We start from the raw sequence: 27,553 nt of genomic DNA, 5'->3' as shown, positions 1-27,553 counted from the left end.
TTATTGAATTTCTACCTCGTTAATACGATTTGTATCGTTGTTTAAGCAACGCGCAAAGGAGCAATAAATGCAAAAAAAACCCAAAACAAACTATAAATACAGGTGCAAAGGACCACCACTCCACATTGACCCCCCACCCCCACCCCCACGTCAGGTGAGGGACGGCTCCTCGTCCAGCTCCCCCCGGCTGGGGACCTTCTGTGGGGACCAGGTGCCCCCCATGCTGCAGTCCACCCAGCGCTCCATGTACCTCCGCTTCAAGACCGACGCGTCTGTCACTAACATGGGCTTCACCGCCGCCTACGCCGCGGCCGAGAAGGGTAATGAGGGAGGGGGCATCACACCTGTTTATTTATAGAATCCTCCCACTCATAGTCACGCTGAAGCGGTCAACAACACGAGGAGTGCCCAGCGATGTGTTGACCGCTAGGTTAGCCAAATCGATAGGACTTTAGCTACTCAGACAACAGACTCCGTTCTTGACTAGTTTTTTAAACCATTGAAACATTCATTTGGGTTATGGAACGAAGAAAGACGTTGTCGTTTTGATTACGTTGGTGTTAACTCATAACGCATTTAACTCATAAAACCATGGAAACATGCCAAACAAAGCTTCAATCCGATTGGCCATACTTTAGGGGGTTGGAGTCAACCGGGTCAAAGTTTGAATTTGATTCGTGAAAACGTGGTATCCCAGATAGTCTTCATCCTGGTGAATGGATGTGAAGAAGAGTCAACTTTGTACAAAATGGGATATATCTCTGGGAAAGTCTTGTTTCTTCTAATGTCACAAACTGGCAGGACGAAAACTGCTGACTATTGACACCAGCTGTTGCTCGATAGACTGGGTCGTATACTGTGGAATGTATAATGTAGATATTTTATACCAGTTCCCTCCTGACTCAGCTTTTATTTCCTTTTTTTTTTTTTATTTGTTTAAGTACAGAAACACATATAGCAAATAGCGCCTGCGATAGACAGATTGAGACATAAATACATACTGTATTTAAAAGAAGAATAAGAATAAGAATCTACTCAACAACCAACAGTATAGCATACACATCAAACTTTGATGATGGTCTCTATTGTCATAAAGGCAGGCCTAGTCAACTACAACAGTTATTCTCACAGCAGCAACTAATAGCTGATTGGTGGCTCTGGCATTTCGAACAAATCACACTCAACTTCTAGCCATTAAATTGTACCTACAGCACTTATAAGCTAAATGGAAGGTACCACATCAAACATTGGTGTCAGCAGATGCCATTTACTATTTGTACGTTGTTTTCTGTATGGCAAGTAATATCAGTTGGCATGAATTTAGCCAGTGAAAGAGACTGCTAACACTACTTATTTTATCTTTATAGTGCTGTTCTTGTGACTGATGCACTTACCGCTGAGCTGACCTGTTTTTCTCATATTTCACTGTACCATTGACCCTGTGTTAACCTACATATGACGACTGAACCTGAAACTGCTACTGATTAATCCTGTGTGTGTGTGTGTGTGTGTGTGTGTGTGTGTGTGTATGTGTGACTGTGCGTGTCTGTGTGTTTGTGTGTGTGTCCCAGGTTGTGGTGCCACCCTGACCACGCCCACAGGGATCATCACCAGCCCCGGCCACCCCGACGGCTACCCGCACGGTGCAGAATGCAAGTGGTTCATCAGCGTCGCCCCCGGCAACCTCATCCGGCTGACCTTTGACTCCTTCAACGTGGAATACAATTCGGGCTGTCTCTATGACTACCTGGAGGTGTACGACAACGGCACGGTGCAGACAGGCACCAAGTTGGGCAGGTATGTTTGTCTCGGTCATCCCCGCGCCACTGCGGTGGCTCCTCATGAATCCTCATGGCAGTGAATCTCAGACTCAGCAGGGCTACCAGTTTGTGTTCGCCAGCTGCCCGCTTACAGATCCCCTGCCCCCAGCGACACAATTGGTCGAAACAATTCTAAAGCAAAATAAAGTGAAATGCCCCCTTCACCCAGATTTGAGCTCATCCGCCGTCAGATTTAAGATTAATAATGTAAAGTCTTGTTTGTGAGACTACATGGAAACATACAAATGGTTTTGTATATTTTTATTGTTATTTCCTAGTGATGCTGTTGTTATGTACATCTACATATGTACATGTAGCTAAGATATGGGAGTAGTGAAGGGAAAGAGCAGCAAAGAATAAGGCGAAAGAAACGCCACTTCCCTCTCTGCTTCCTCCCCACCTACGTTTCTCTGCTCTGTTCATGCATGTGTTGACAGGTATATGATTGACAGGCAAGATGAATTCCTTGAATCAATCAGGGAAGAGGCGCCCTGAAATCCGCTGGGAGCATTCTGATAGACTCATACAGAGGCAGGCACATTCAACTAGAAACAGATATCCTCACAGAGCATTTAACTCACACGATGGATGACCATGCCATTTCTAGCAAATTACATTCCCATTATAGCTCTTAAATCTTGCCTAAAGCTCCTGGAACTAGGAAATTTAATTAATACGTTTACGATACTTATCGATTTTGTGTGTGGGTGTGTGTGTCTGGGTCCTCGTGAGTGTGTGTGTGCGTGCGTGTCTGTGTGTTTGCCTGTATGCATGCATGCGTTTGTGTGAATGTGTTCATTGTGTGTGTGTGTGTATTCATGTTTGTGTGTGTGTGTGTGTGTGTGTGTTTGTGTTTGTGAGTGTGTTTGCCTGCTTGTGTTTGTCCGTGTGTGTGCATGCCTGCATGTGTACGTGTGCGTGTGCGGGTGTGTGCGTTTGTGTGTATTCATGTTTGTGTGTGCGTGTTTGTGGGTGTGTGCCTGTATGTGTGTATATCTGTGTGTGTCTGTGTGTACTCATGCGTGTGTGTGTTTGTGTGTATTCATGTTTGTGTGTGTGTGTGTCTTTGTGTATATCTGTGTGTGTACTCATGCGTGTGTGTGTGTGTGTGTATCTTTCTCCTCAGGTACTGTGGCCGGTCAGTGCCCCCATCCATCACCAGCACTGACAGCCTGCTGACCGTGCTCTTTGTGTCCGACTCCACCACAGCCACTGAGGGATTCTCCATCAGCTACATCTCCATCAACGCCACCACCGGTACGCCGGCCGCCAGGCTCCACGTATATCTCTATGGTTCTTGTTGTTTTGTCTCAATACACCGAGTGCCTTCTTGGCCCCTGCTCACTCATATTTGTTATCTCAATCGGACTGACATGGTTAATTAACCGTGCAAACGATTCACTTTTGTGCAACCTTTGTAAACATCACCTCCGCCATTGACTGTCTAGTCGCCCTGTGCGATGGTAATGGAGATGTGGATTCAGACTCATTGCTCATCATTTATTCATTATTTTCTGGATTCATAGTGATATATGAATCCAGATAAGAACATTTAATTTCCTTACCCAACAGACTGTCTCACCCAATGGGTGTGGCCATGGGCACTGGGTTACCCCAGGCAACCTCATGCGTTCCCAGGTTCACTGAGGCTTGGGACCTTTTCAAAACGGTGCTGATAAATATGCCGTCTCATGGGAAGCACCACAGTGTTTTCCTCTTGCGCAAAGGCCAACGCGGGCACACCATAGCCAAGCCAGTGTCCTCAACGTAACCTTTCCCCAATGCTGCTCCTCTCTCTTCTCTGCTCCTCTTCTTTCCTCTCCTCTCATCTCATATAACTGTGTGTCTTTATTTTCTTTCCTCATCATCTATTGATCCCTGCTTTAGACTGTGGCGAGACCTTCACTTCCCCCACAGGGACACTGAGTTCGCCCAACTACCCCAGCAACTACCCCAACAAGCGGGAGTGTGTGTACAAGATCGTGGTGGGGGTCAACATGCAGATCAAGCTCAACTTCACCGACTTTCAGCTGGAGTACAGCGCCATCTGTAACTACGACTACGTGGAGATCAGGTCAGGAGTTTTATCGTGATAACAGTTATATGGGCACTTCGGAATCCCTTGTGATGCCCCTTAGGGACACTGTAGAGGGAAGGAGGTCAATGGACAGGAACCCACACAGACACAAAAAAGGAACACAGAGCACAAAACGCAAATGGGGAGTTATTGAGTACCGACGTGTCTGAAGTGGTTTATTAATTCATTCATCAAGTTTATTAGATTTTTTTATTATAAATAACCCCATTAACTGATGGCCTTGACGACCGGCTCGTCTTCCCGTACCTATGATAACATCAAGCAAATGCAAACATTACAGAATAACACGATCAATCCTCAAAACCGTGACAACGGAAAACTGATCCAGGTTCATTTGAAACTCAGCGTTCTGTTCCAGGTCAATATCTCAGACCATTAAGGCAGCCGTGAGCCTCTCCCGCTGGGGCCACACAGATAAAGTACAACATTCAGGAACAAAGTGTTTCGAGGACAGTCTTAAAGGCTGCGATGGGTTTGTTTTCTCTTAATGGATGGCGGAGGCTGGCGAGGGCCCCATCCCAGGGGCGCAGTCTGGTCTGGGAGGCGGTGGTGAGGACTGCAGAGAGGGAGAGACCTAGTGTACGGGTGAAGCAGTTCAGCGATCGAGGGAGGGGGGGGGGAGTGGCCTTCTGCTGATTGGCTGCCGCCCACGCGCCTTCATCCACCGACCTGCGTCATCTGTCACAGGGCCACACCCATCTGTCGATGGGCGACCACGTTTCATTAATCAGTCAACACATCCGGGGAGACTTTGTCAATATTCCAATCACATCAATCAGATAGGAAAACAGGGTCTTTACATGCCGATAATGCCCATGGCTGCTCATTAAGATTACGATAGCTTCACATGCTAGAACCTCCCTCCGACTCCCCAACCACCATGTTTTTTTGTACTACTGCATGTGCCTAATACTGCTCTATAGTAGTTGCATAGGCTGACTACAAAGTATTGCTACTGTTTGAGCTGACTACAAATATTCCTGTTGTAAGCAATACGTACATATTTGAATGCATATAAATTGGTCAAAGCGATCATAAATGTAGAGCAAAAGCGGGCAGAGCCCTTTCTGACAAATATATACAGTGGGGCAAAAAAGTATTTAGTCAGCCACCAATTGTGCAAGTTCTCCCACTTAAAAAGATGAGAGGCCTGTAATTTTCATCATCGGTATACCTCAGCTATGAGAGACAAAATGAAAAAAAGAAATCTAGAAAATCACATTGTCTGATTTTTAAAGAATTTATTTGCAAATTATGGTGGAAAATAAGTATTTGGTCAATAACAAAAGGTCATCTCAATACTTTGTTACATGCCCTTTGTTGGCAATGACAGAGGTCAAATATTTTCTGTAAGTCTTTACAAGGTTTTCACACACTGCTGCTGGTATTTTGGCCCATTCCTCCATGCAGATCTCCTCTAGAGCAGTGATGTTTTTGGGCCTTCGCTGGGCAACACAGACTTTCAACTCCTTCCAAAGATTTTCTATGGGGTTGAGATCTGGAGACTGGCTAGGCCACTCCAGGACATTGAAATGCTTCTTACGAAGCCACTCCTTCGTTGCCCGGGCGGTGTGTTTGGGGTCATTGTCATGCTGAAAGACCCAGCCACGTTTCATCTTCAGTGCCCTTGCTGATGGAAAGAGGTTTTCACTCAAAATCTCACGATACATGGGCCCATTCATTCTTTCCTCACACGGATCAGACGTCCTGGTCCCTTGGCAGAAAAACAGCCCCAAAGCATGATGTTTCCACCCCCATGCTTCACTGTAGGTATGGTGTTCTTTGGATGCAACTCAGCATTCTTTCTCCTCCAAACACGACGAGTTGAGTTTTTACCAAAAAGTTCTATTTTGGTTTCATCTGACCATGACATTCTCCCAATCCTGTTCTGGATCATCCAAATGCTCTCTAGCAAACTTCAAACGGGCCCAGACATGCGCTGGCTTTAGCAGGGGGACACGTCTGGCACTGCAGGATTTGAGTCCCTGGCGGCGTAGTGTGTTAGTGATGGTAGCCTTTGTTACTTTGGTCCCAGCTCTCTGGAGGTCATTCACTAGGTCCCCCCGTGTGGTTCTGGGATTTTTGTTCACCGTTCTTGTGATCATTTTGACCCCACAGGGTGAGATCTTGCGTGGAGCCCCAGATCGAGGGAGATTATCAGTGGTCTTGTATGTATTCCATTTCCTAATAATTGCTCCCACAGTTGATTTCTTCACACCAAGCTGCTTACCTATTGCAGATTCAGACTTCCCAGCCTGGTGCAGGTCTACAATTGTGTTTCTGGTGTCCTTTGACAGCTCTTTGGTCTTGGCCATAGTGGAGTTTGGAGTGTGACTGTTTGAGGTTGTGGACAGGTGTCTTTTATACTGATAAGGAGTTCAAACAGGTGCCATTAATACAGGTAACGAGTGGAGGACAGAGGAGCCTCTTAAAGAAGAAGTTACAGGTCTGTGACAGCCAGAAATCTTGCTGGTTTGTAGGTGACCAAATACTTATTTTCCACCATAATTTGCAAATAAATTCTTAAAAAATCAGACAATGTGATTTTCTGGATTTTTTTTTTTCATTTTGTCTCTCATAGCTGAGGTTTACCTATGATGAAAATTACAGGCCTCTCTCGTCTTTTTAAGTGGGAGAACTTGCACAATTGGTGGCTGACTAAATACTTTTTTGCCCCACTGTAAGTATGATAATTTGTGCAGTACATAAACTACAGTAATTTCAGCACCACCAATATGGCCTTGGGAGCCATAGGCATAGTTGCCCTCTCAGGGAGACCATGTAATATTCTACAGAACATAGACTTACATTGATCTGGACGTATCATTTCCTATCGATAAAGTCCACGCCCTTGAGAACGCGCAAGCACCCAACAATGTTTTTGTGGTTGCTGGTCATTGAGCGGGGTGCTGCGGTCAACGACTCTGTTTGCATAATTATGTTCTATCAAATGCATCTCTCAGCGTTTTCTCTTCGCATTTTCTCTGAATATATGCAACCATATGTTTCAACAATTCGGTGTGCACGGGCATAAAGACAAAAGTTTAATCAATCAAACTTTATTTGCATAACTTTTCATACAAGCAAATCTAACACAGTGCTTAATACGACCCCCCCCCCCCCCCCCCCCCATCCATACCCAAAGCGATTACTTTGTGAAAATAAATAATAAATGGATGAATAAGTTGTTTAATTAAAAGGCAGGGTGTTCAAGAATCGTTGTGGAGGAGTTCAAACGCCCCAGCCCCAACCTGCCCGGCCATCCCACCTTGAGCTTGGGTGTATTCGTTGAGTCATGCTGACTCTGCACTGCTGATTCCCTCACACTCATCTTGCGCTGCGCCGCTCCTTGCTGCAGGGACGGGGGCTACGAGACGTCCCCCATCATTGGGAGGTTCTGCGGCAGTCAGAGGCCCCCAGTGCTGGTGTCCCATAGCAACCGCCTCTGGCTCAAGTTCCGGTCGGACGTGACCACCACGAGCCCGGGTTTCACCGCTCACTGGGACGGCACACAGACTGGTGGGCGTTTGTGTGCATGTGTGTTTGTGTGTGTAGTGGGGGGGGGGGGTCTGTGTGTGTGTGTGTGTGTGTGTGTGTGTGCATGCATATAGTTTTGTGTGTGTATGTGCATGATGTGTGTGTCCCTCTGTGTGTGCGTGTGTGTGTGAGTGTGCATGTGTATAATTGTGGATGTTTGTGTGTGTGTATGTGTGCGTTTTTGTGCGTGTGTGTGTGCATGCATATAGCTGTGGGTGTGTGCGCGCGCGCGCGTGTGTGTGTGTGCATGCGGTACTGTGAGTGACTGGATGAAAACATTCCAAATCTATCCATTCCAAATCTATCCTAAACATACCAAAACCCTTAAGTCAAACACTCGATTTAACAAGGATATCCTTTGATTTAATTCTTTATTTGGCCGCAACCCTTGGCTTCCATGATGCCAAGGACGACTAGAACGGGTCTTGAATATTTATGATTTTTTTTCTCTTTGTTTGCCGTTGTCTTTTGAAAAGGCTGCGGAGGGAATTTGCTGACATGGACGGGGTCCTTCACCTCGCCCAACTACCCCCTGCCCTACCACCCCAACGCAGAGTGCTACTGGCGCATCAGGTCCAACCAGGGCAACCTGCTCCGGCTCTCCTTCTCAGACTTCCACCTGGAGGGCAGCGCCATCAGAAGCTGTCGCTACGACTACCTGGCGGTGAGTTCTGCAGCAGTACCGCAGCCCCGGGTCCACGCACTCTCAGGACTCTTTGGCGAAGCACATTAGGCGCTGGTGGGGCCGTGGGTTTGGTTTTCACCAACGTTTATCAAGACTTCAGTCCTAGAATATGGAGTGCACAGTGCAGATATTCCCGGAGCAGCGTTATTTACTGACCACCACAGCCTTCAGCTGTGCCTTCATCACACCATCAGTATCAGTACTACTTTGACTCATTTAGCACACAACACCATTGTAACGCCACCATCATCCCATTTGAAGAACTTATATTTGTTAGTTTGCATCTTATGTTTGAGAAACAATTACCATTTGACTGTAATGAAATGCAGGAGATAACAGTCAAATCAATTAAGTCACTTATGGAAATGCCTGACTAAAAGGTTCTGAGTTCAAACCCCAATTATGACAGAGCACGCCTGGAGGCCAGACGCCTTAACCCTGCCCTTCTCATGAATGACCTGCACCTGTTTTCACCGTCAAGTCATTGGATGAATGACTCAAGAGCAAAGAACTATTGGAGGAGACGGATGCTGGCTTTAATGCTGTGTTTTTCAAAGCCTTGCTCTGGGATTGTCCAACAAACCCCCCCCTGCACCCCCTTTGATCTCAACACTAACGGTCAGGTTCCCATCATGGGTCCTTCCGGCATGTCCCGCTGCAGGTGTATGACGGGAACAGCACTGCCGCTCCCACGCTGGCCAGGCTGTGCGGCAACACGCTGCCCGCGCCCCTCAACTCCTCCGGCAGCGAGCTGTACGTCAAGCTGCACACCGACCACATGATCAGCGCCGGCGGCTTTCTGGCCTCCTACACCACCGGTGAGTCGTAGCAGCCACACACACCTTTGGTTCCCCGTGCGGATGGCCCTCCAGGGCCCCGTGAGGAGCCGGTCAGGTACAGGAGCCCAGCCCTGTTGAAGAGGATCCACATTTGTTTGTTTTGTGTTTTTGTGAAACGATATACATGTGTTTTTTATTGGATATTTATTTCCCTGTGTGTTTGTATCGTGCCATATTGCCTGGTCCTCGTTTAAGGCTTGGGTAGGCAAAATCGTTAGTAGCCAACCAAAGACATCCCACAACTCCTTTAAGGCCTTCCTCCATAGCCACTCCCCAAAAAGCTGCTATCTTTAACAGTAGGTCTGCCTAGCCGTGTGGAAGACTCTTGTCATGCGTAATACCTGCATGCAGGTAGCAGGTTAGGTAGGTAGACAGACAGATAGGCTGTTCAATCAATTCATTCAGCCTGAATTTATTGATGATCTGACTTATCATCATCTGGCCTGCCACAGCCAGATACCGGATTTGATGAATTAGCTTGTCGGGACATTTGATTTGTTGCTTGCTTTCGCAAACGTAAAAGAGAATTTTAAATAATATGACCAAAAAAGTCTTGTAAAATAAATTGCCTCCCTAGCTTCAACAGTCCTGAGTAAATCTAAATCTATTTGCAAAAGTCTCAATAAAGGTATAGAAAGGCATATGATGCCACAGATGCCAAACAAACAAAAACTTGACGGAGGATCGTACTGTGGTCCATCGGAGACACAGGGCAGATTTGTGTTTTCTCTTACATCATTATTAGGGAGAGGAAGGTGGTGCCAGGGGGTGTTGTGCTAGTCTTGTGGGAAGGCTTTCTCTGGAGGGACTGTGTTCACCAGTGTGAGACGCAGAGGGAAACACAGTACAGACACAGAGTACACCGGAAGAGACAGTGTTCACCGGTCTGAGACGCAGAGGGAAACACAGTACATACACAGAGTAAACCGGGACACCTGACACCTTGATGACAAGGCAGAAAACACGACATTGAGATAGATGGATTGATATATATAGTCGGTATGGCGGGTGAATGCATATACACTGTATCTGTGTGTGTGCGTGCATGAGTGCGTGTCTCTCGCCAACATCATTTGGCATTCCCATAATGCTTATCCTGGGGGTGAAAAGCTTCTGCAAGCTGCAGGCAGCCAAATTGTTTCTTGCTTTGTCCTTCCATCCCATTGCTCAATGCCAATTTGGCTAGGTTTGTTTGTGTGTGTGTGTGTGTGTGTGTGTGTGTGTGTGTGTGTGTGTGTGTGTGTGTGGGTGTGTGTGTGTGTGTGTGTGTGTGAGCAGCAGTCTTTCTAATAAAGTCTGTTCTGTCTGAATGGTTGGGTCAGACCTTTATGTTCCTGTGATGTCTTAACAAGCCTCCTAGCCTCGTTCCATCCACCAGGGCTGTGCCTAAGTTTAAACCCAGCCAAGTGACTGGTCCACCATGTATGTTCTGTGTACTATACCGGTCTCCAACAACTAGCTTTGAAACAGGATTTAGGTTTTTACTTGCAAGTCTTGCAACCAAATGTGTTGGTTGTGACACGTTTGGCAGCTTATTGAGCGTAATAATGAGAAGCAGATGACTGCAACGTACTGAGGGTTCCACTATTGAAGAGTAACAACTGATAGGGACAGCACCAATCTCTTATTATCTACTTAATTGTCATTATCTGGCTGTATCAGGAATCCATCTATGACTCATCATTAGGAAAAGCGATTGCAGTAAACAGTGTTTTCCTTGCTGATGGTGCGGTCTCAGAGCTTCCATTGTTAGGGTTCCGTTTCATTTTGAAATTTAGAATAGATAGATTTTGATTTCATGCATCTATCCAAGCCAAATTTGTTCTCATTATTCTGTCCACGTCAATGGTGTCAATCACAACTTCGTCAGGCCATCTGTGTCCGTGGTTTCCCCGACAGACTGCCAAGGAGTGCAGATCTCCGGCCAGCGTCGCGGCGTCATCGAGTCTATCAACTACCCCAACGCATACCCAGCCAGCTCTCAGTGCAGCTGGACCGTCCAGGCCTGGGCGGGGAACACCGTTAACTACGCCTTCACAGCCTTCAACCTGGAGTGGAGCATCAACTGCATGTTCGACCATGTCAAGGTAAGAGCGGGCACACTGATGCAAAAGGCACCAAGCACTGCAGAAAGCTCAAAGCGACAGTAACCACCTTCCCTTTAATTCCCACATGAGTTGTTCTATCACTGGAGCAAACTGTTGCCCAGAAAATAGAAATGTATTCATGGCATTGAACTGGCATATCAGTTATTGGTAATGGAATTGTCCCTCTTGCATTATGCGATGCACTATTTTGTGGTGATTTTTACCTTGTTCAAGCATTCACACATCATGATCAAATGATCAAATCGTTTTCTCTATAGACACGCACGCACGCACGCACGCACGCACGCACGCACGCACGCACGCACGCACACACACACACACACACACACACACACACACACACACACACACACACAGAGACACCCACACACACACACCCACACACAACAGGTTATATACTTAAGTAATAATGACGTGTTTACAAATGAACGGCCACTGCTCTTCCTGTGGGCAATTTTACAGAGCTGATCAGAACGCAGGAAGTTAGCGCGGTCAACATCCCCTTCCTTCTGCTGACAGGGCAAGAGTGAAGCTCTGAGTTTAATTTAACTCAGCTCAACTTTGCCAATCTCAAAAATAACAAACATTATCGCTCAACCCTAATATTAATGTCAATGTTCCTTGATCTCACTAAATACAAACTCCTGTTTCAAAAATCCATCAATGAATGACTTCCTGTGTAATTGACCATCAGCTCATCATATCCCGCACAGTTCAGTTAAAGTGTTATTCTAATGTCCTGTGCCTAACCATTAATTAAAGTTAGTTAATGCAGTAATATGCATTATGATATAACATTAGCAGAGGGGTAAGGGTTATGGTTCCGATAAGTGGGTAAGGGTTAACCCTAAACCACTTACCCTAACCCTATAATTGTTTTTCATAAATCAATGCCATAGTTAACAGGGACACCATTGGAAAACAAATGTTAATGAATGGTTATTTAATTCCCCCGTATTGTATAGTGTTAGCCAGGGGTTTACCATAAAGCAAACTCCAGGACAGAGCTCCCATAACCCCAGCTCTGTGTTTGGCGAGGGCCTCCTCCAATGCTGCCATGAAAGGCTTTTGGAAGAAAGGCAGGAAAATAGAACGACTGCATGTTTTTCCTCTGCCCCGCCGCCTCTCTCTGTCACCATGGCTACCCGGCTAACACAGGATGACATCATTGGGCTTCAATGAAAAATAGACCTGATTTGTGGGAGCATGTGTCTATGTGAGAGGGGGGTTGGGCGGGGGGGGGTGTGCGTGTGTGTGAGAGTGTGTGTATGTGTGTGTATGCTTGAGTGTGTATGTGTTTTTGTTTATCTGTGTGTGTATGTTTTTGTTTGAGTGTGTGCGTCGGTGTGGGATAGTGTCTATGTGTGTTTCTGAATGTGTGTGTGTGTGTCTGTGTGTGTCTGTGTGTGTCTGAGTGTGTGAGTGTGTGTGTGTGGCTGTTTAGCTAGGCTGATCTCATCCCTGTGCCCCAATCTAACATTCCACGCTGCCCATTCTCTCCTGTTTTTCATCATTCAACATTTCATCATTTAACATTCTTTAAACCAGTTCTTGTCTCTCTTTAAGAGACACAGAGCAGTTAAAATGTTATTCTATGAAGGGTAGCCAATAGCATGTGTATCTGTTTCTGTATGTATCACTGTCTGTGTGTGTGTGTGTGTGTGTGTGCGTGTGTGCGTGTGTGTGTGCGTGTGTGTGTGTGTGTGCGTGTGTGTGTATCTTTAGAAGCAAGCATGTGTTCCCTTCTTTGATGGTGTTTCCCAGCAGGGCATCTGCACCATAAAGCCTGTGTATTTATTTCTGTCAGGAGAGCCGTTCAGGCTTTATCAGATGGGGTTGCTGAAGCAACCCAAGCAATAAAGCCACAGCGTACTCTCCTGCTTATTGCAAAGCCACCGTTTAAAATACAAGGCAGAGGAGACCATGGCCTTTATTAAACTTTAAAATGCCTCGCCCCCTCGTCTTCTGCATCATCGCACTGAATTTGAACAAGTTAGTTCAGGGTTTCATGAAAAGGGCCACTAGTACTCAGCAGTCAAATCACATAATCAACGCGTATTATTATGCGATCAGGAACTGAGATGTGTGTCACTTCCTCAACAAAAGCTTGAGACTTGTTTTACACATAGATATGTGTTTAAGCAAAAGTGTGATCCCCCCCACCCCTCGCCAGCTGTACAACGGCCCCGATGCTCAGGCCCCTCTGATCGGCACGTTCTGCGGGTCTACCCCACCCCCCACCAATACCACCACCGGCCCCTACCTCACAATGGTCTTCCAGTCGGACACCAGCTTTTTCAATTCGGGCTTCCAGATGATGTGGCATCAGTACGGTAGGTGAAGCACACACATAGGGTTGGTAGGCATCTATTATGTGTGTTAGTATTTTATAAATGTTCTTGTAGTATAAAAAACAGAAACCTCCTGCCCCTCTGCCTCTCTACCTCCCCCCACAGGCTGTGGTGGGGAGCTCTATGGCCCCTCTGGCTCCTTTAACAGCCCGGGTTACCCCAACCGGTACCCAGAAAACAGCCTGTGTATCTGGCATATCACCGTGGCAACCGGCAGAAGCATCACCATCAACATCCACGAGTTTGACGTGGAGTACCACCCGGACTGCAACTACGATGTGCTTGAGGTGCATGATCTTTTTTTGTCATTGAATTTATAAAACTTATTTTGCAAGAGAAAAACCTGCCCAAATGCTGCATCACACAACATAAAACAAGGTAACAACAAAATATTAAAACTGTTTAGATTATGGGGTCACATCCTTTTGCTCTACATCTAAATACCTTACATATTATTGTTATAATTGTCCCATTGTTATATAGTTATATAGTACTCAAATATATAGTTTATATATTTATCCCATTGGCGTGATCCATGGTGATCACACCAATAGATCCATGGAGATCACACCAATGTATTCCACGGTGATCACACCAATGTATTCCATGGTGATCACACCAATAGATCCATGGAGATCACACCAATGTATTCCACGGTGATCACACCAATAGATCCATGGAGATCACACCAATGTATTCCATGGTGATCACACCAATAGATCCATGGAGATCACACCAATGTATTCCATGGTGATCACACCAATAGATCCATGGAGATCACACCAATGTATTCCACGGTGATCACACCAATAGATCCATGGTGATCACACCAATGTATTCCATGGTGATCACACCAATGTATTCCATGGAGATCACACCAATGTATTCCACGGTGATCACACCAATGGGATCCGTGGTGATCACACTAATGTATTCCATGGTGATCACACCAATGTATTCCATGGTGATCACACCAATGTATTCCATGGTGATCACACCAATGTATTCCACGGTGATCACACCAATAGATCCATGGTGATCACACCAATGTATTCCACGGTGATCACACCAATGGGATCCGTGGTGATCACACTAATGTATTCCATGGTGATCACACTAATGTATTCCATGGTGATCACACCAATGTATTCCATGGAGATCACACCAATGTATTCCACGGTGATCACACCAATGGGATCCGTGGTGATCACACTAATGTATTCCATGGTGATCACACCAATGTATTCCATGGTGATCACACCAATGTATTCCACGGTGATCACACCAATAGATCCGTGGTGGCATTAAGTCAAACCACACCCATCATCGTCGTGGCCGCCTCCCTCTCTGCCAGGTGTTTGGGGGCCCAGATCAGACCGCACCACGGCTGGCCCAGCTGTGCTCCACCACCACCAGCCCCATGCAGGTGTCCAGCACCGGGAACACCATCACCGTGCGCTTCAAGACCGATGCCTACGTCAGTGGGCGGGGCTTCAACGCCAGCTGGGTGGAGTCAACCGGAGGTAGGACTTACGTCTTTAGGACGTTAGGAAACTCAATGGAGGAAACTAAATCCAAACTCTTAACTTCTGTCAAACTTAACATTACAGCATCCTTGTGGCAGTGTTATTACGTCATGTATCACGACATGTTACAGCTTCACCTTAATATGTTATAGCGTTATGGTACAGCCTAAAACCTCCTCTAGTGTGGAATACGTTTTTCGTCTGTTCCTGGCCTAAACCCCTGACCCCACTGTGTAGATATATTCTGTTCAAACACCCTATTGCATATTCAGGTTGTAACATGTTGTTACATTGGTTATTACACAGTCATCTACAGTACTTCAATAATAATACGTTAACGGAAAGTGTAACCCTAACTTGCCATCGCCACCTGATATCAAAACAGCTCGGTTATTATACCACAACGTTTTGTATCTGATGACGCTTTTCTTGTCCTCTCGTCTCCCATGTAACCTCCAGGATGTGGGGGTCCGGTGACCGCGCCGCACGGGGAGATCCACTCCCCCGCCTACCCTGCCAACTACCCCAACAGAGTGGACTGCTCCTGGGTCATCAGCGTGGACCCCACCCACCGGGTGCTCTTCAACTTCACCGACCTGGATATGGAAGACCACTCTAACTGCCAAAACGACTATGTATCTGTAAGTAGTATATCTATGTAGTTTTGGTCCGTCAAGCCAGGGAAGGTTGGGATACTGGAAAAGGTCTTGGGGAAAGCATTGATTAAAAATGTGTTGCCAAGGCAATATGTTGTTCAAGGCCTCAAGATTGTTATTGAATGTTGTTTTACAAAACGGTATAATTCTTTGCCCGCCTAAACGTCAGTGCTTTCTTCATGATTCACATTTGCAATTTTTTTTTTCATGTCCACTCGTGGGAAATCCTCCTCTCTTAGTCTTCCCAAATATTCCTTATTTATCCAGATTCACGACGGCCCGAACATTCTGGCCCCCCTGCTAGGCCGTGTGTGTGGCAGCGTGCCTCCCGCCGCCATCATCTCCACCCAGAACGTTATTTATGTGCGCTTCAGGTCGGCCGCTAGCCTCAACCATCGAGGCTTCAGGGCCCAGTTCACAGAAGGTATGTGGTTGGCCTGTACTGCCGGCGTTTCACTTCTTCAGTGTGCCACTCATTTAAGTGACATATCACCGGGAGTCTTCAAATCAGTGTTATATTCGATACATGTTCGTGGAGGGACGTGACATAGCTTTCGCATAGCATAACTTCATCAATACACACACTCAAGTTAATCAAGTTTCTTTTCTGGTGTTCAAGATAACTTTGGTTTCCAAACCGATCGATGTAGCCTCATAGCCATCCAGGCAGACATTAATCCAGTAAACATTCCTTGGTGTCAGCTGTGTGTTGTCTCTCATTAGCCCCTGATGTCTTGGTGATGGGTTGATGTGATCATTAACCCTTCACCCCATCCATTACAGCCTGTGGCAGAAACCTCGTCGCTGATGACTCGGGAGGTGCCATTTCCTCCCCACGGTATCCTAGCAACTACGCCCCCAATCTGAACTGCAGCTGGATCATCACAGCACAGGAGCCTTGTAAATGACCTTGTTAAAACTGTAGCACTCCCCCCCCCTCCTTAGTTACAGACTGCTGCGTGTTTGAATAATAGGATAATACTAATAACACTGTGTGTGTGTGTGTGTGTGTGTGTGTGTACGGTGTGTGTGTGTGTTTGTGTTCTGCTGTATCTCTACATTGTAGTCAACCATGTGACCTTATCATTTACCGACATGGACTTGGAGGGGGTGAACTCCAACTGCTCCCATGATGTAGTAGAGGTCTTGGATGGAAACAACTACGAGGCCCCTTCCATAGGTACCTGTGTGTGTTTGTGTGTGTGTGTTTGTGTGTGTACAGCACACGTGCACTTGCATGTGTCAAAGTGCATGTGTCCGCATGTAAAATACAAAAATTGCAATTAAATCCCAGTGTGTGACCAAAAAACCCAAGTGCATATTACGGATGCAAAACTGCACCTGTGTATTACTCATAATATCTTGTATATTTCCCGATTAACAACAGCACGCTAATGAACACCAGACTGATATGAACAAACCAGCCTGATACAGTCACCAGCATTCTGGATGTAGTGTCGGGTGTGACTATCAGCAAGGAAACAATCAGAGTCCTGCATCAAGCGTGTCATAACCGCCCCCCGCTCTCCCCAGGACGCTACTGCGGCTCCGAGCTTCCTCACCCCGTGACATCGTTCGGCAACGCCCTGGTGGTCAACTTTGTGTCCGGCCACTTCGTCTCTAAGATGGGCTTCAGAGCCACCTACACTGCCTCCACCTCAGGTAGGCGCGCACACACACACACACACACACACACACACACACACACACACACACACACACACACACACACACACACACACATACACAGATACACAGACACAGACACACACACACACACACGGACACACATGGACACACACATACAAACACACACACACGCACACACAAACACACACACACGCGCACACACACACACACACACACACACACACACACACACACACACATACACAGATACACAGACACACACACACACACACACGGACACACATGGACACACACATACAAACACACACACACACACACATATATACGCACACACAAACACACGCAGACACACACCCCAACAAACACACACACAGACACACCCCTACAATGCACACACACATGGACACACCCTCTCACAGACAAGGACACACACAAACACACACCCCTACAAACACACCCACACACAGACACACACGGACCCACAGAACCACAGACACGCATACAGGCAAACACATACACACCCGTACAAACACACACACAGACACACAGACAAACTCAAACATACTTGTGAGTTCCAGGGGTTTTCTGCTCTGTTTAAAATAAACATCACAGTCAGTTGTACTACGACTACCTGTTTCCAATGCCTCCTCACCTCCACTCCTCATTCCGACCGTGTGCTTCCTCTAAGGCTGCGGAGGGGATCTGTACATGGAAAGCGGGGCCTTCAACAGCCCCAACTATCCCGACGCCTACCCAGCCAACGTGGAGTGTGTCTGGACGCTCCGGAGTTCCCCGGGCAATCGCCTCCAGCTCTCCTTCATGTCAGTGGCCAAAAATACACTTGTAGTGCGTTTTTTTGTTGTTTGTGTTGGGGCATATATGTTCAATGACATTCATGAAACATTGTGTCATAAAACATAAGATTGGAACTAATATTGTAATCCTGGAGCCCTGAATCCCCTTGCCCCCATGGGGACGATAAAGAAATGTGAGAGTAGGCGAAGGATTTTCCAGATGACCGACAATTTGTGTCGGGGGTGGCGGGTTTACAAGGAAGGCCTTGATAAAAGAAAGTTTAAACAGCTGGATCGTATTGGATAAGCTATCATTTCCCAAATACAAATTTCTCAAAACCAAGCCATGAATATTAACAAGGTAACTTTATTTACATCTTATTTAACTATACTCAATGTGAGAAAGTTGCTGTAGAGTAGAACTCTGTGGATAGTGTAGGCTGCAACTCAGTTTCTAAGATTGCCATGGAGCACACTTGCTGCCCTCTAGTGGTTGTAAACCATTGAATGTTACTTTATTTAAATAACGTAAATACAAAAACAGTGTAGATCCTCCCTCATGGTCCATCGTTCCTCTGGTTTTCCCTCAGTATGTTCGGGCTGGAGACGAGCTTGAACTGTAACAAGGACGTTTTGGAGATCAGGGAGGGTAGCTCCACCGGCTCGCTGGTCAGCCGCTTGTGTGGAGACAGCCTCCCCTCCAACTACACTTCGGTGACCGGCCACATCCTGTGGATACGCTTCCGCTCAGACGCATCGGGCAGCGGCGCCGGCTTCCAAGCCAGCTTCGCCCACTGTGAGTGTTTTGAGTGGCAAACATTATAAAAACTTAAAAAACAACAGCAGCAACAAGATCAGGACACAGGTTCATTTGGTCGTTCTGGTTTCAATATCCGCTCCCGGGTGATTGCATTAATTAGATTGAACTGAACTTCCCTCCGGTGTCACCAGAGATCACTGTATTTGAAATGTAAGAGTTTGGGTTTGCTCAGTGGTTTCATCATTGAGGGGGAATATATAAATACATGCCATGAAGCCCAGATCATAAGGAAGATATTTCTGCGGTGCAGTGTTTCTAACATTGCCCCTGACCGTCTTCCTCCAGTGTATGGTAACGAGCTGACAGGGGAGTCGGGCCAGATCGCCTCTCCGCTGTACCCGCGCATGTACCCCAGCAACGCAGACTACCGCTGGACAGTCACCGTGGACGGACACAGCTACGTCCAAATCCATTTCCTAGACCTAGACATTGAGGACCTGTCCAACTGCTACTATGACAACCTCAAGGTAAATGATTCATTCCATTATAACTCTCTTATTTGGTTTCACTTAAGCATCCGTTACAAACCTAAAACCTCTAAAAAAACCTAAGTTGTGCCGATTCTACCTGAGAACATTCTACGTGAACTCACCTGCCACATATTACACTTTACTGTGATTTGTACGGTAATTCACTGTTATGTTGTCCACTAACGCTCTACCGACCGGCACACGATGATTTAAAAAATGTATTGAATTTAATTTTTTTACATTTGTGGCGAGAGAACATGGCAAGAAAAGGTTGTTTAGTCCAATTATAAATGTAACAGATGTCTTTATTGAAGCCAACAGAGAGAAGGCTACGGTGGTTTAATCACCCAAACTGTTATTGTCTCTCAAGCTTCCTCTGGTTGTTCGTAATTACGGAATTTAATGGGTTAAAATGGCCGGTGAGTGTCAGTGCAACCAGTGTGTCTGAGCAATAGGAGATACAGCACACTCTAGCACAAAGCAGCCTCGTTAGTTGCACATATCCGTGCGTGCACTCAAACACACAAGCATGAAAACGGATGACATCACACAGCACATGTGCCTGATTACCTTTTGGAGCTCATCACGTTCACAGGAAACAGATGCAGCTATTCGACAGCACTTCTGCTCTGTATCTCAATGGGCTCACAGCTGTTTCTCATAGCTAAATCACTCACTAATCCACCCTATTTTAAACCACTTTCATCACTATGAAACAGGTCGGCAGAGGCCACCGTTCCAATGTGTTTCCTACTATAGACTTAAACCACATGATGAAAACCCAGAAACATGCTGGCACATACTCTCCACTTACACTTGATGTACCGATAACCCCCGGCCCCCCAATGGTAGGTATTTGACGGGCCCAACGTGCACAGCTACCCTATGGGTACGTTCTGTGGCCTGGCGCCCCCCGCTCCCCTGCGCAGCTCGGGCAGCGCCGTGACCCTGGAGTTCAAGTCCGACGTGGTCATTGGGGGCAAAGGCTTCCTGGTGGCGTGGACGGCCGTGCAGGACTCTGGACCCCTGCCCACCATCGCACCAGGTCAGAGGTCGCCTCGAAGGCCCGTCGGGTTGTGAGGATGGATGGATGGATGAAGATTTTCTGATCATATATTTTTGTGAATGAATATTTATGTGTACAGAATGCAACAAATAAGGGATGACACAAATAGTGCATCGTCATTTGGCATTATTATCAAAAGCAAATGAATTAAAGGAGCAAGTAGAGGTTAGGTTTAGGTATTGTGATCTAAGCTTTGGGAATCGAACCCTACCTCAACTACACTATCCTGTCCCTTCTAATCTCTCTCTCTCTCCCTCTCCCTTTCCTCTCTCTCTCTCCCTCTCTCTCTCTCCCTCTCCCTCTCTCTCTCTCTCCCTCTCTCTCTCCCTCTCCCTCTCTCTCTCTCTCCCTCTCTCTCTCCCTCTCTCTCTCCCTCTCTCTCTCTCTCTCTCCCTCTCTCTCTCTCTCCCTCTCTCTCCCTCTGTGTTTCTTTTTGCTGCGTGCCGTCGTCATGCCGACCCTTCTAGGTGCGTGCGGGGGCGCCCTGATGCCGGAGGACGCCCCGCGGTTCCTGTTCTCCCCCGGGTGGCCCGACGACTACGCCGCCGGCCTGGAGTGCACCTGGGTGATCCGCTCCCCGGGCTCAACCGTGGAGCTCAACCTGCTGTCCCTGGACATGGAGGACTACCCCGGCTGCTACCTCGACAGCCTCGTCATCCGGGACGGTGAGGGGCGGGGCCAGGAAGGGCCCGGCGGGGTTAATGTGTGACGGTGTGACTGTGATAGTGTGAGGGTGTCACTGTGATAGTGTGATAGTGTGGCGGAGTGACAGGGTGAATGTGATGGTGTGATATTGTGATGGTGTGACTGTGATGGTGTGACGGTGTAACTCCATGAAAGTGTGACTGTGTGACTGTGTGACTCTGTGAGGGTGTGACTGGGTGACTCTGTGTCTCGGTGACTGGGTGACTCTGTGTCTCGGTGACTGGGTGTCTCTGTGACGGTGTGACTGGGTGACTCTGTGACCGTGTCCCCTTCTTACTGTATGTACTGCTGTTACACTTATAGAGAACTGCACGGATGTCTACATTCCAAAGGCACCTTGCTATGTGTCTATTCCCCGCGGCGTATAAACTGCAAGGCAATTTCAGAAAAGTGCAATATCTCGCCTGCTATGGTATTGTTTTGTATTGATCCCCAAGGGTAATTGTTTCAGAATGTATGTGTTTGTGGTTGAGTGTGTTCTCTGTGCACACGTGCACCCGACACACACACACGCACACACACACACACACACACACACAAAAACACATATATATAGTGAAAGTTTGCCGCCTTGGCCTCTGCCCTTGACTCCAGGTGAGAGCAATCTGTCTCCACTGCTGGCCAATCTGTGTGGCCGGGAGCTCCCCGGACCCCTCCACTCCACGGGGGACTCCATGTTCATCCGCTTCACCTCCGACAGCAGCCTCAGCGGGCGGGGCTTCAACGCCTCCTACACCAGAGGTCAGAGAGAGAGAGAGAGAGAGAGAGAGAGAGAGAGAGAGAGAGAGAGAGAGAGAGAGAGAGAGAGAGAGAGAGAGAGAGAGAGAGAGAGAGAGAGAGAGAGAGAGAGAGAGAGAGAGAGAGAGAGAGAGAGAGAGAGAGAGAGAGAGAGAGAGAGAGAGAGACTCCCGATAAGGAAGACGATTAGATGACATGCTACAAATGCCAACAGGAGAATATTCTGACCAAACTGTATTGATCATTGCTTTTGACCGGCCCCCTGTATTCGGAGGACAATGGACGATTCTGAAAGACAAAGTAAAGGGTTAATGAGGGTTGAAGATCAGCTTAACGAAACGGGATATAAATTGATCCACACTATTGGGATGTGTATGTTTGCCTCTCCCCGTTAACAATCCCTGGGGGGGTTGGTTGTGGTTGGCTCCCATCTCTGATGACAGGAAGGATCAGGCCTCAGGCAGGTTCAGGTTAACAACAGCTGGTGTGAGTCAATACCCTCATAGATCTCTTTGCTGCAGTGTGCATAAATAATGCTTATTTTTTCCAATTGAAACGACGGCAAAAGGTTTGTAAAAGATAAAAAACATTTATATTATACAAATACCCATTCAAATCATTCAAATCATCATACATGCATACAATCAAGGGCGTAGGAACCGGGGGGGACGGGGGGGACGTGTCCCCTCCAATATCGGAGACAGGCGCATTTGTCCCACCTAAAAATTATACCGGATCTGTCAGGTTTCCGATATGTGTCCCCCCCAATGTTAAACTCATTCCTATGACCCTGCATACAATATTACCATTTTGCACAAGGGAAAGTAACTTTTGTGGTAAAGACCAGCTCTACACTGACATAAAATTCTTAGTAATACACGGCCAGTGACCTTCTGTTTTGAATGCTGCTTAGAGGAAATTTTTGGGGGGTATAAAAAAGAAACATTTTCTTACACATGTAAATGTTTTGTTTCTTCATTCTGTGGCCAGGTTGCGGGGGTCTCCTGCACGCAAACAGAGGGGTCCTCAGCAGCCCCCGCTACCCCCAGAACTACCTGCCGGGCCTGGACTGCAGCTGGCACGTCATGGTCACTCCGGGCTTCCGGATCTCCGTCAGCTTCCAGACGCCCTTCCAGGTGCAGGGCTACAGCAGCCAGTGCAGCAACGGAGACTATGTGGAGGTACGGCCGCCCAGGACTCGGAGTCCCACAAACCGCTGGGGTTACTCTGTTGGTTCGTGGGATGAGGCTTCATACTAACCTGTCACTGTCTGTGTCTGAAACGAGGGACGACTGTATCCGCCTGTTCCGTTTTGTAGAATAAACGTTATGCACGTAATGTTTCGTGACGTGGTCAACCAGCCGTGCGACGTTATCGCTTTCGCTTTTATGGATTCCATTACAACTCTTGAGTGTTATTGATTGACATGAAATACCTCTTCTCTTGTCTCCCCCTCTATCCCTCAACCCCCACCCATACCCCACCCCATGATGCCTTTCATCATCCATCCCTTGATGTGTGTCTCTTGACTGCCCTCCCCCCCAAAACCCTTTCATCTCAATCTTCTCTTCTCTCCCCCCGTCCCCTTTGCTCTGTCGACTTCCCCTCCCTCCACCTCTTTCCTCTCCTCTTCATCCTCTTCCTCACGTGTTGTTCCTCCCCTCCCCGCCCTAATCCGGCCCCATCCATCCTCCTGTGTTTTAAATGGGATCACAACCCCTCCCATCTGTTCTCCTCCACCCCCTCCACCCACCCATATTATCTCTGCTCTCTTCCATTACCCTCTTCCTCCTCTCCCAGCTGAGGAACGGTCCAGATGCCAGCGCTCCGTCCCTGGGGGGTCGCCTGTGCGGCACCAGCCCCCCTGCGGTGGTGCAGACCACCGACAGCGACCTGCACGTCCGATTCGTCTCGGACACCTCCAACGAGGGCAGCGGCTTCAAGCTGACCTTCGAGGCCCACAGCCTGGGTAACCAAGGGAACGCCTGGGGATTTTGTTTACTGGGCCTGTTGATTAGAGACAGGAAGGGATTTATTCTTTAATCAGATTCTCAAATTCTAATTTCTGAAGCAGATATTGCTCAATCTGTTTGTCTTATCTGTCGATATGATACTTATTGTTGGCCAATGGGATGAGTGAAACACTGTTAGTGCAGGTTGTTGGTAACTTCCCATGGTTTGGATTCTTAATATCCCCAGGGTAATGACCATCGTCACAGGTGCTCTGCTGCAAGATGCAAATAATAATACAAAGAATAAAGAATATGAATAAAATATGAGTAAATATGAGAAATATGGGCATACACTAAGGCAATAAAGGCTATAGATATAGGGAAAATAGGAAAATAGTCACATAGGTACACAAAATGTCCATCAAATGAAACAAGTGATTCAGTCTGCTGTCCCCTCACTCTCTGTCATATCTCTCTGTTTGGGGGGGGGCGTAGCTTGCGGTGGGTACATAGAGCTTGGCGATAATGACCCTCCAGGCTACATCACCTCACCAAACTTCCCCCAGAACTACCCCCAGAACTCGGACTGCGTCTGGGTCATCGCCGTACCCAACGGGGAGTCAGTCAGGATCGACTTTGAGGAGGATTTCTACATCGAGCCCATGTCCAGGTAAGGGCCGTAATTGTGTGTGGCGAGAATGAGTGTTAGTGACGCTTCAGAGAGAGTGATACCATTTGAGTTGCGTGGGCTTAGTGGGGAAAGGAGTGAGGGAGGAAATTCCAATAGAAGGATTTAAGTTCGATATTGTTTTTTTCAAATTCTTCGTCCAAAAACCGAAAAACGTATTTATTCCCCTCGACTTTGTTGTTCTTCTTGTCACGCTTTTATTCATCTCGCAACGGGAGACCAACAACCGACTTACACAGCTCATAGGAAGTAAACCAACGGAAATTGTGTGACGATAGAACCGGATAAGCTATACAATTTCGAAAGCTTCTCTCAGCCTAGAGGGAAGGTGCAGTACACACGCCCACCTCCTCCTCCTCCCTCTCCCAGCTGTTTGTATGACTACCTGGAGGTGCGGAACGGCGCCACAACAGAAGCTGACCTCATCGCAAAGCTGTGCGGCGCCACGCGGCCCTCCACCCAGCATTCAACGGGCTCCTCCATGCTGCTGAGGTTCCGCACGGACACCAGCGTCACACACAAGGGCTTCAAGGCCAAGTACTCCATAGGTGAGAGCCGGTGGGGGAGGGGGGCTCCGTAGACATAATGTTGTAAATGTTCAAGCTGACAGACAAGTGTGTGCAGCACATTCTCGCTTGGACACACACACACGCGCGCACATGCACACACGCACACACACACACACACACACACACAGATATAACATTCATGCCCATAAGAACTAACTTACAACTTCCAGACTGTGTTTGAAAAAGTGTTTTTTTCAGAGAAGAATGTAAGTATGTAAGTATAGTAATTAAATAAGTGCGTTTAAGTAAAAAATAATTTGAAAATAATTACAAAATAATACAATCTATGAATTATGAAAGTCAACCATTATTTGGAATTAAAAGGAAAAGAAGAAGACACTTCCCCCTCATGTTTTACGTTCCTCAGCCACGTGCGGTGGAACCTACATTGGCCAGAGTGGCGCAATTAAGAGCCCTGGCTTCCCCGGAGCTAACTACCCCGGCGGCTCGGCCTGTGAGTGGTACCTGGAGGGCCCCACAGGTCACTTCCTCACCCTCAGCTATGGGGCCCTCAACCTGCAGGCCAGCCCCGACTGCTCCAAGGACTATGTGGAGATCCGAGAGTACAACGCCTCAGGTAGGGTACAGATATCACAGGTCAATAATGCTAGCTAGCTACCATAGGTCATTGACGCTAGCTAGCTACCACAGGTCATTAAAGCTAGCTAGTTAGCACAGGTCACCAATGTTGCCTAGCTACCATAGGTCACCAACACTAGCTAGCTACCGCAGGTCAGTAACGTTAGCTAGCTACCACTATTGAATATATTTTATTAATTAACAAACATTTAGCACCATAGAATTCAAAAAACATGAAAAAAGACGATATACAATGTTTCTATTATTTTGTCAATTCTTCCCAGGGCGTGTTCTGGGCAGGCACTGCGGCAACAGCATCCCAGCGGCCATGGACACCAGCGACAGCTTTGCTTACGTTAAGTTCGTCAGCGATGCAAGCGTGAGCGCTCCTGGCTTCAGCCTCTCTTTCCAAGCTAGCGTTGATGGTACGGTTGGTCCTCAGGTCACGCTAACAAACAACTCCTATTCTAAGATACATAGAGATGTTTTCACCGTGTGTATATTGCATCAAAATCTGAAAGCTTTAACTGCCAAGTTAGTCTGAAAGTACAAGGAATTTAATTTCTCATATATTGCACAATGAAGAAAAAGATATAAAAAAAAAATCAACACATCAACAAATTGGAAATTTTGAAAGCATTGGCACAGGAACTAAACCAAATCTGTTTGAACCTTCCTGTAGGGTGTGGAGGAGAGCTCAACGCCCCCTCAGGCACCATCTCATCCCCCAACTACCCCAACCTCTACCCCCACAGCCGCGTCTGTCGCTGGCTGATCGTCGTTCCCAGGAGCCGCAGGGTCACCCTCACCATCAACGACATGAGACTGGAGGGCTCCGAAACCTCCTGTCACTTTGACTACGTTGAGGTGCAGGCCGCCGCACTCTCTCTAGATGATGATAATGATGGGGATGATGGTGATGATGATGATGATGATGATGATGATGATGATGATGATGATGATGATGATGATGGTGAAGTTGAATACGCAAATTTGCATAGGCTTATGTCAATTTTGAGTGTTGCTTCAAGAAAATAATTTGAATAGCGAAATGTCAGGATTTAGATCCTGATTATTAAAACACTTATCAGTGATTATTAGTCACTGTTTGTATGTCTTCTGTATGGCACTGATTAACTCTTGCATTGTTTTCCAGTGAGGATTTGTCTGAACTAAAAATTAGCACAATAACATTCAAACTTTTTTTTATCAAATAGTGACCTTTAGTAGTGACACAGACTTTATATACCATCCCTTGTCTTCATTCTTCAACATGACATGTTTCCGCAACACCAGGAGCAGTTGGAACCCTTAAACCCTTCGTCTTTGTCCCTCCCTCTCCCTCTCCTTCTTCCTCTCCTTCTTCCTCCTCCCTCTGCCTCTGCCTCTCTCTCTTCCTCTTCCTCTCCCTCTTCCTCCTCCCTCTGCCTCTGCCTCTCTCTCTTCCTCTCCCTCTCCCTCTGCCTCTGCCTCTCTCTCTTCCTCTTCCTCTCCCTCTTCCTCTCCCTCTCCCCCTCCCTCTCCCTCCCTCCTCCCTCTTCCTCCTCCCTCTCCCTCTACCTCTTCCTCTCCCTCTCCCCCTCCCTCTCCCTCCCTCCTCCCTCTCCCTCCCTCCTCCCTCTCCCTATCCCTCCCTCTTCCCCTCGCTCCCCCCCTCCCCACCCTCTCCCTCTTCACTCCTCGCCCTCCCTCAGGTCCTGAACGGTGTGACGGAAGACTCTCCGCTACTGACCCGCTACTGCGGCTCGGTCCCGACGGGCACCCAGGTGCGGACCTCGGGCCACACCATGATGGTGGTGTTCCATACCGACGCGTCCGTGTCCAACGGCGGCTTCACGGCGTCCTACTCCTCGGAGGAGGCTGCAGGTCAGGGGACGAGGTCCTGGAGTTTTGTGTGATGAA

At 47.4% G+C, this 27,553-nt stretch overlaps 1 protein-coding gene across 1 annotated transcript in view; it reads left to right on the top strand.

Moving 5' to 3' along the window:
- Positions 1-27,553, top strand: part of cubn (cubilin (intrinsic factor-cobalamin receptor)) — a gene marked incomplete at both ends in the record, with an annotated part of 59,820 nt that overhangs the window by 16,811 nt on the left and 15,456 nt on the right. The window contains 30 exon segments of the mRNA XM_079755222.1: positions 155-320; positions 1,572-1,797; positions 2,947-3,077; positions 3,708-3,894; positions 7,277-7,437; positions 7,932-8,119; positions 8,802-8,958; positions 10,879-11,066; positions 13,261-13,420; positions 13,544-13,725; positions 14,793-14,961; positions 15,424-15,605; positions 15,888-16,044; positions 16,404-16,520; positions 16,687-16,800; positions 17,154-17,282; positions 17,959-18,091; positions 18,655-18,860; positions 19,170-19,351; positions 20,207-20,399; positions 20,888-21,085; positions 21,720-21,866; positions 22,854-23,044; positions 23,664-23,832; positions 24,311-24,485; positions 24,873-25,051; positions 25,440-25,649; positions 25,936-26,076; positions 26,334-26,518; positions 27,346-27,517. Coding sequence (XP_079611348.1) covers positions 155-320; positions 1,572-1,797; positions 2,947-3,077; positions 3,708-3,894; positions 7,277-7,437; positions 7,932-8,119; positions 8,802-8,958; positions 10,879-11,066; positions 13,261-13,420; positions 13,544-13,725; positions 14,793-14,961; positions 15,424-15,605; positions 15,888-16,044; positions 16,404-16,520; positions 16,687-16,800; positions 17,154-17,282; positions 17,959-18,091; positions 18,655-18,860; positions 19,170-19,351; positions 20,207-20,399; positions 20,888-21,085; positions 21,720-21,866; positions 22,854-23,044; positions 23,664-23,832; positions 24,311-24,485; positions 24,873-25,051; positions 25,440-25,649; positions 25,936-26,076; positions 26,334-26,518; positions 27,346-27,517 — 5,095 coding nt within the window.

This window comes from Pollachius pollachius (assembly GCF_949987615.1).
Source record: "Pollachius pollachius genome assembly, chromosome: 17".
Lineage (NCBI taxonomy): Eukaryota > Metazoa > Chordata > Actinopteri > Gadiformes > Gadidae > Pollachius > Pollachius pollachius.
This window is presented reverse-complemented; position numbering and strand designations above follow the sequence as displayed.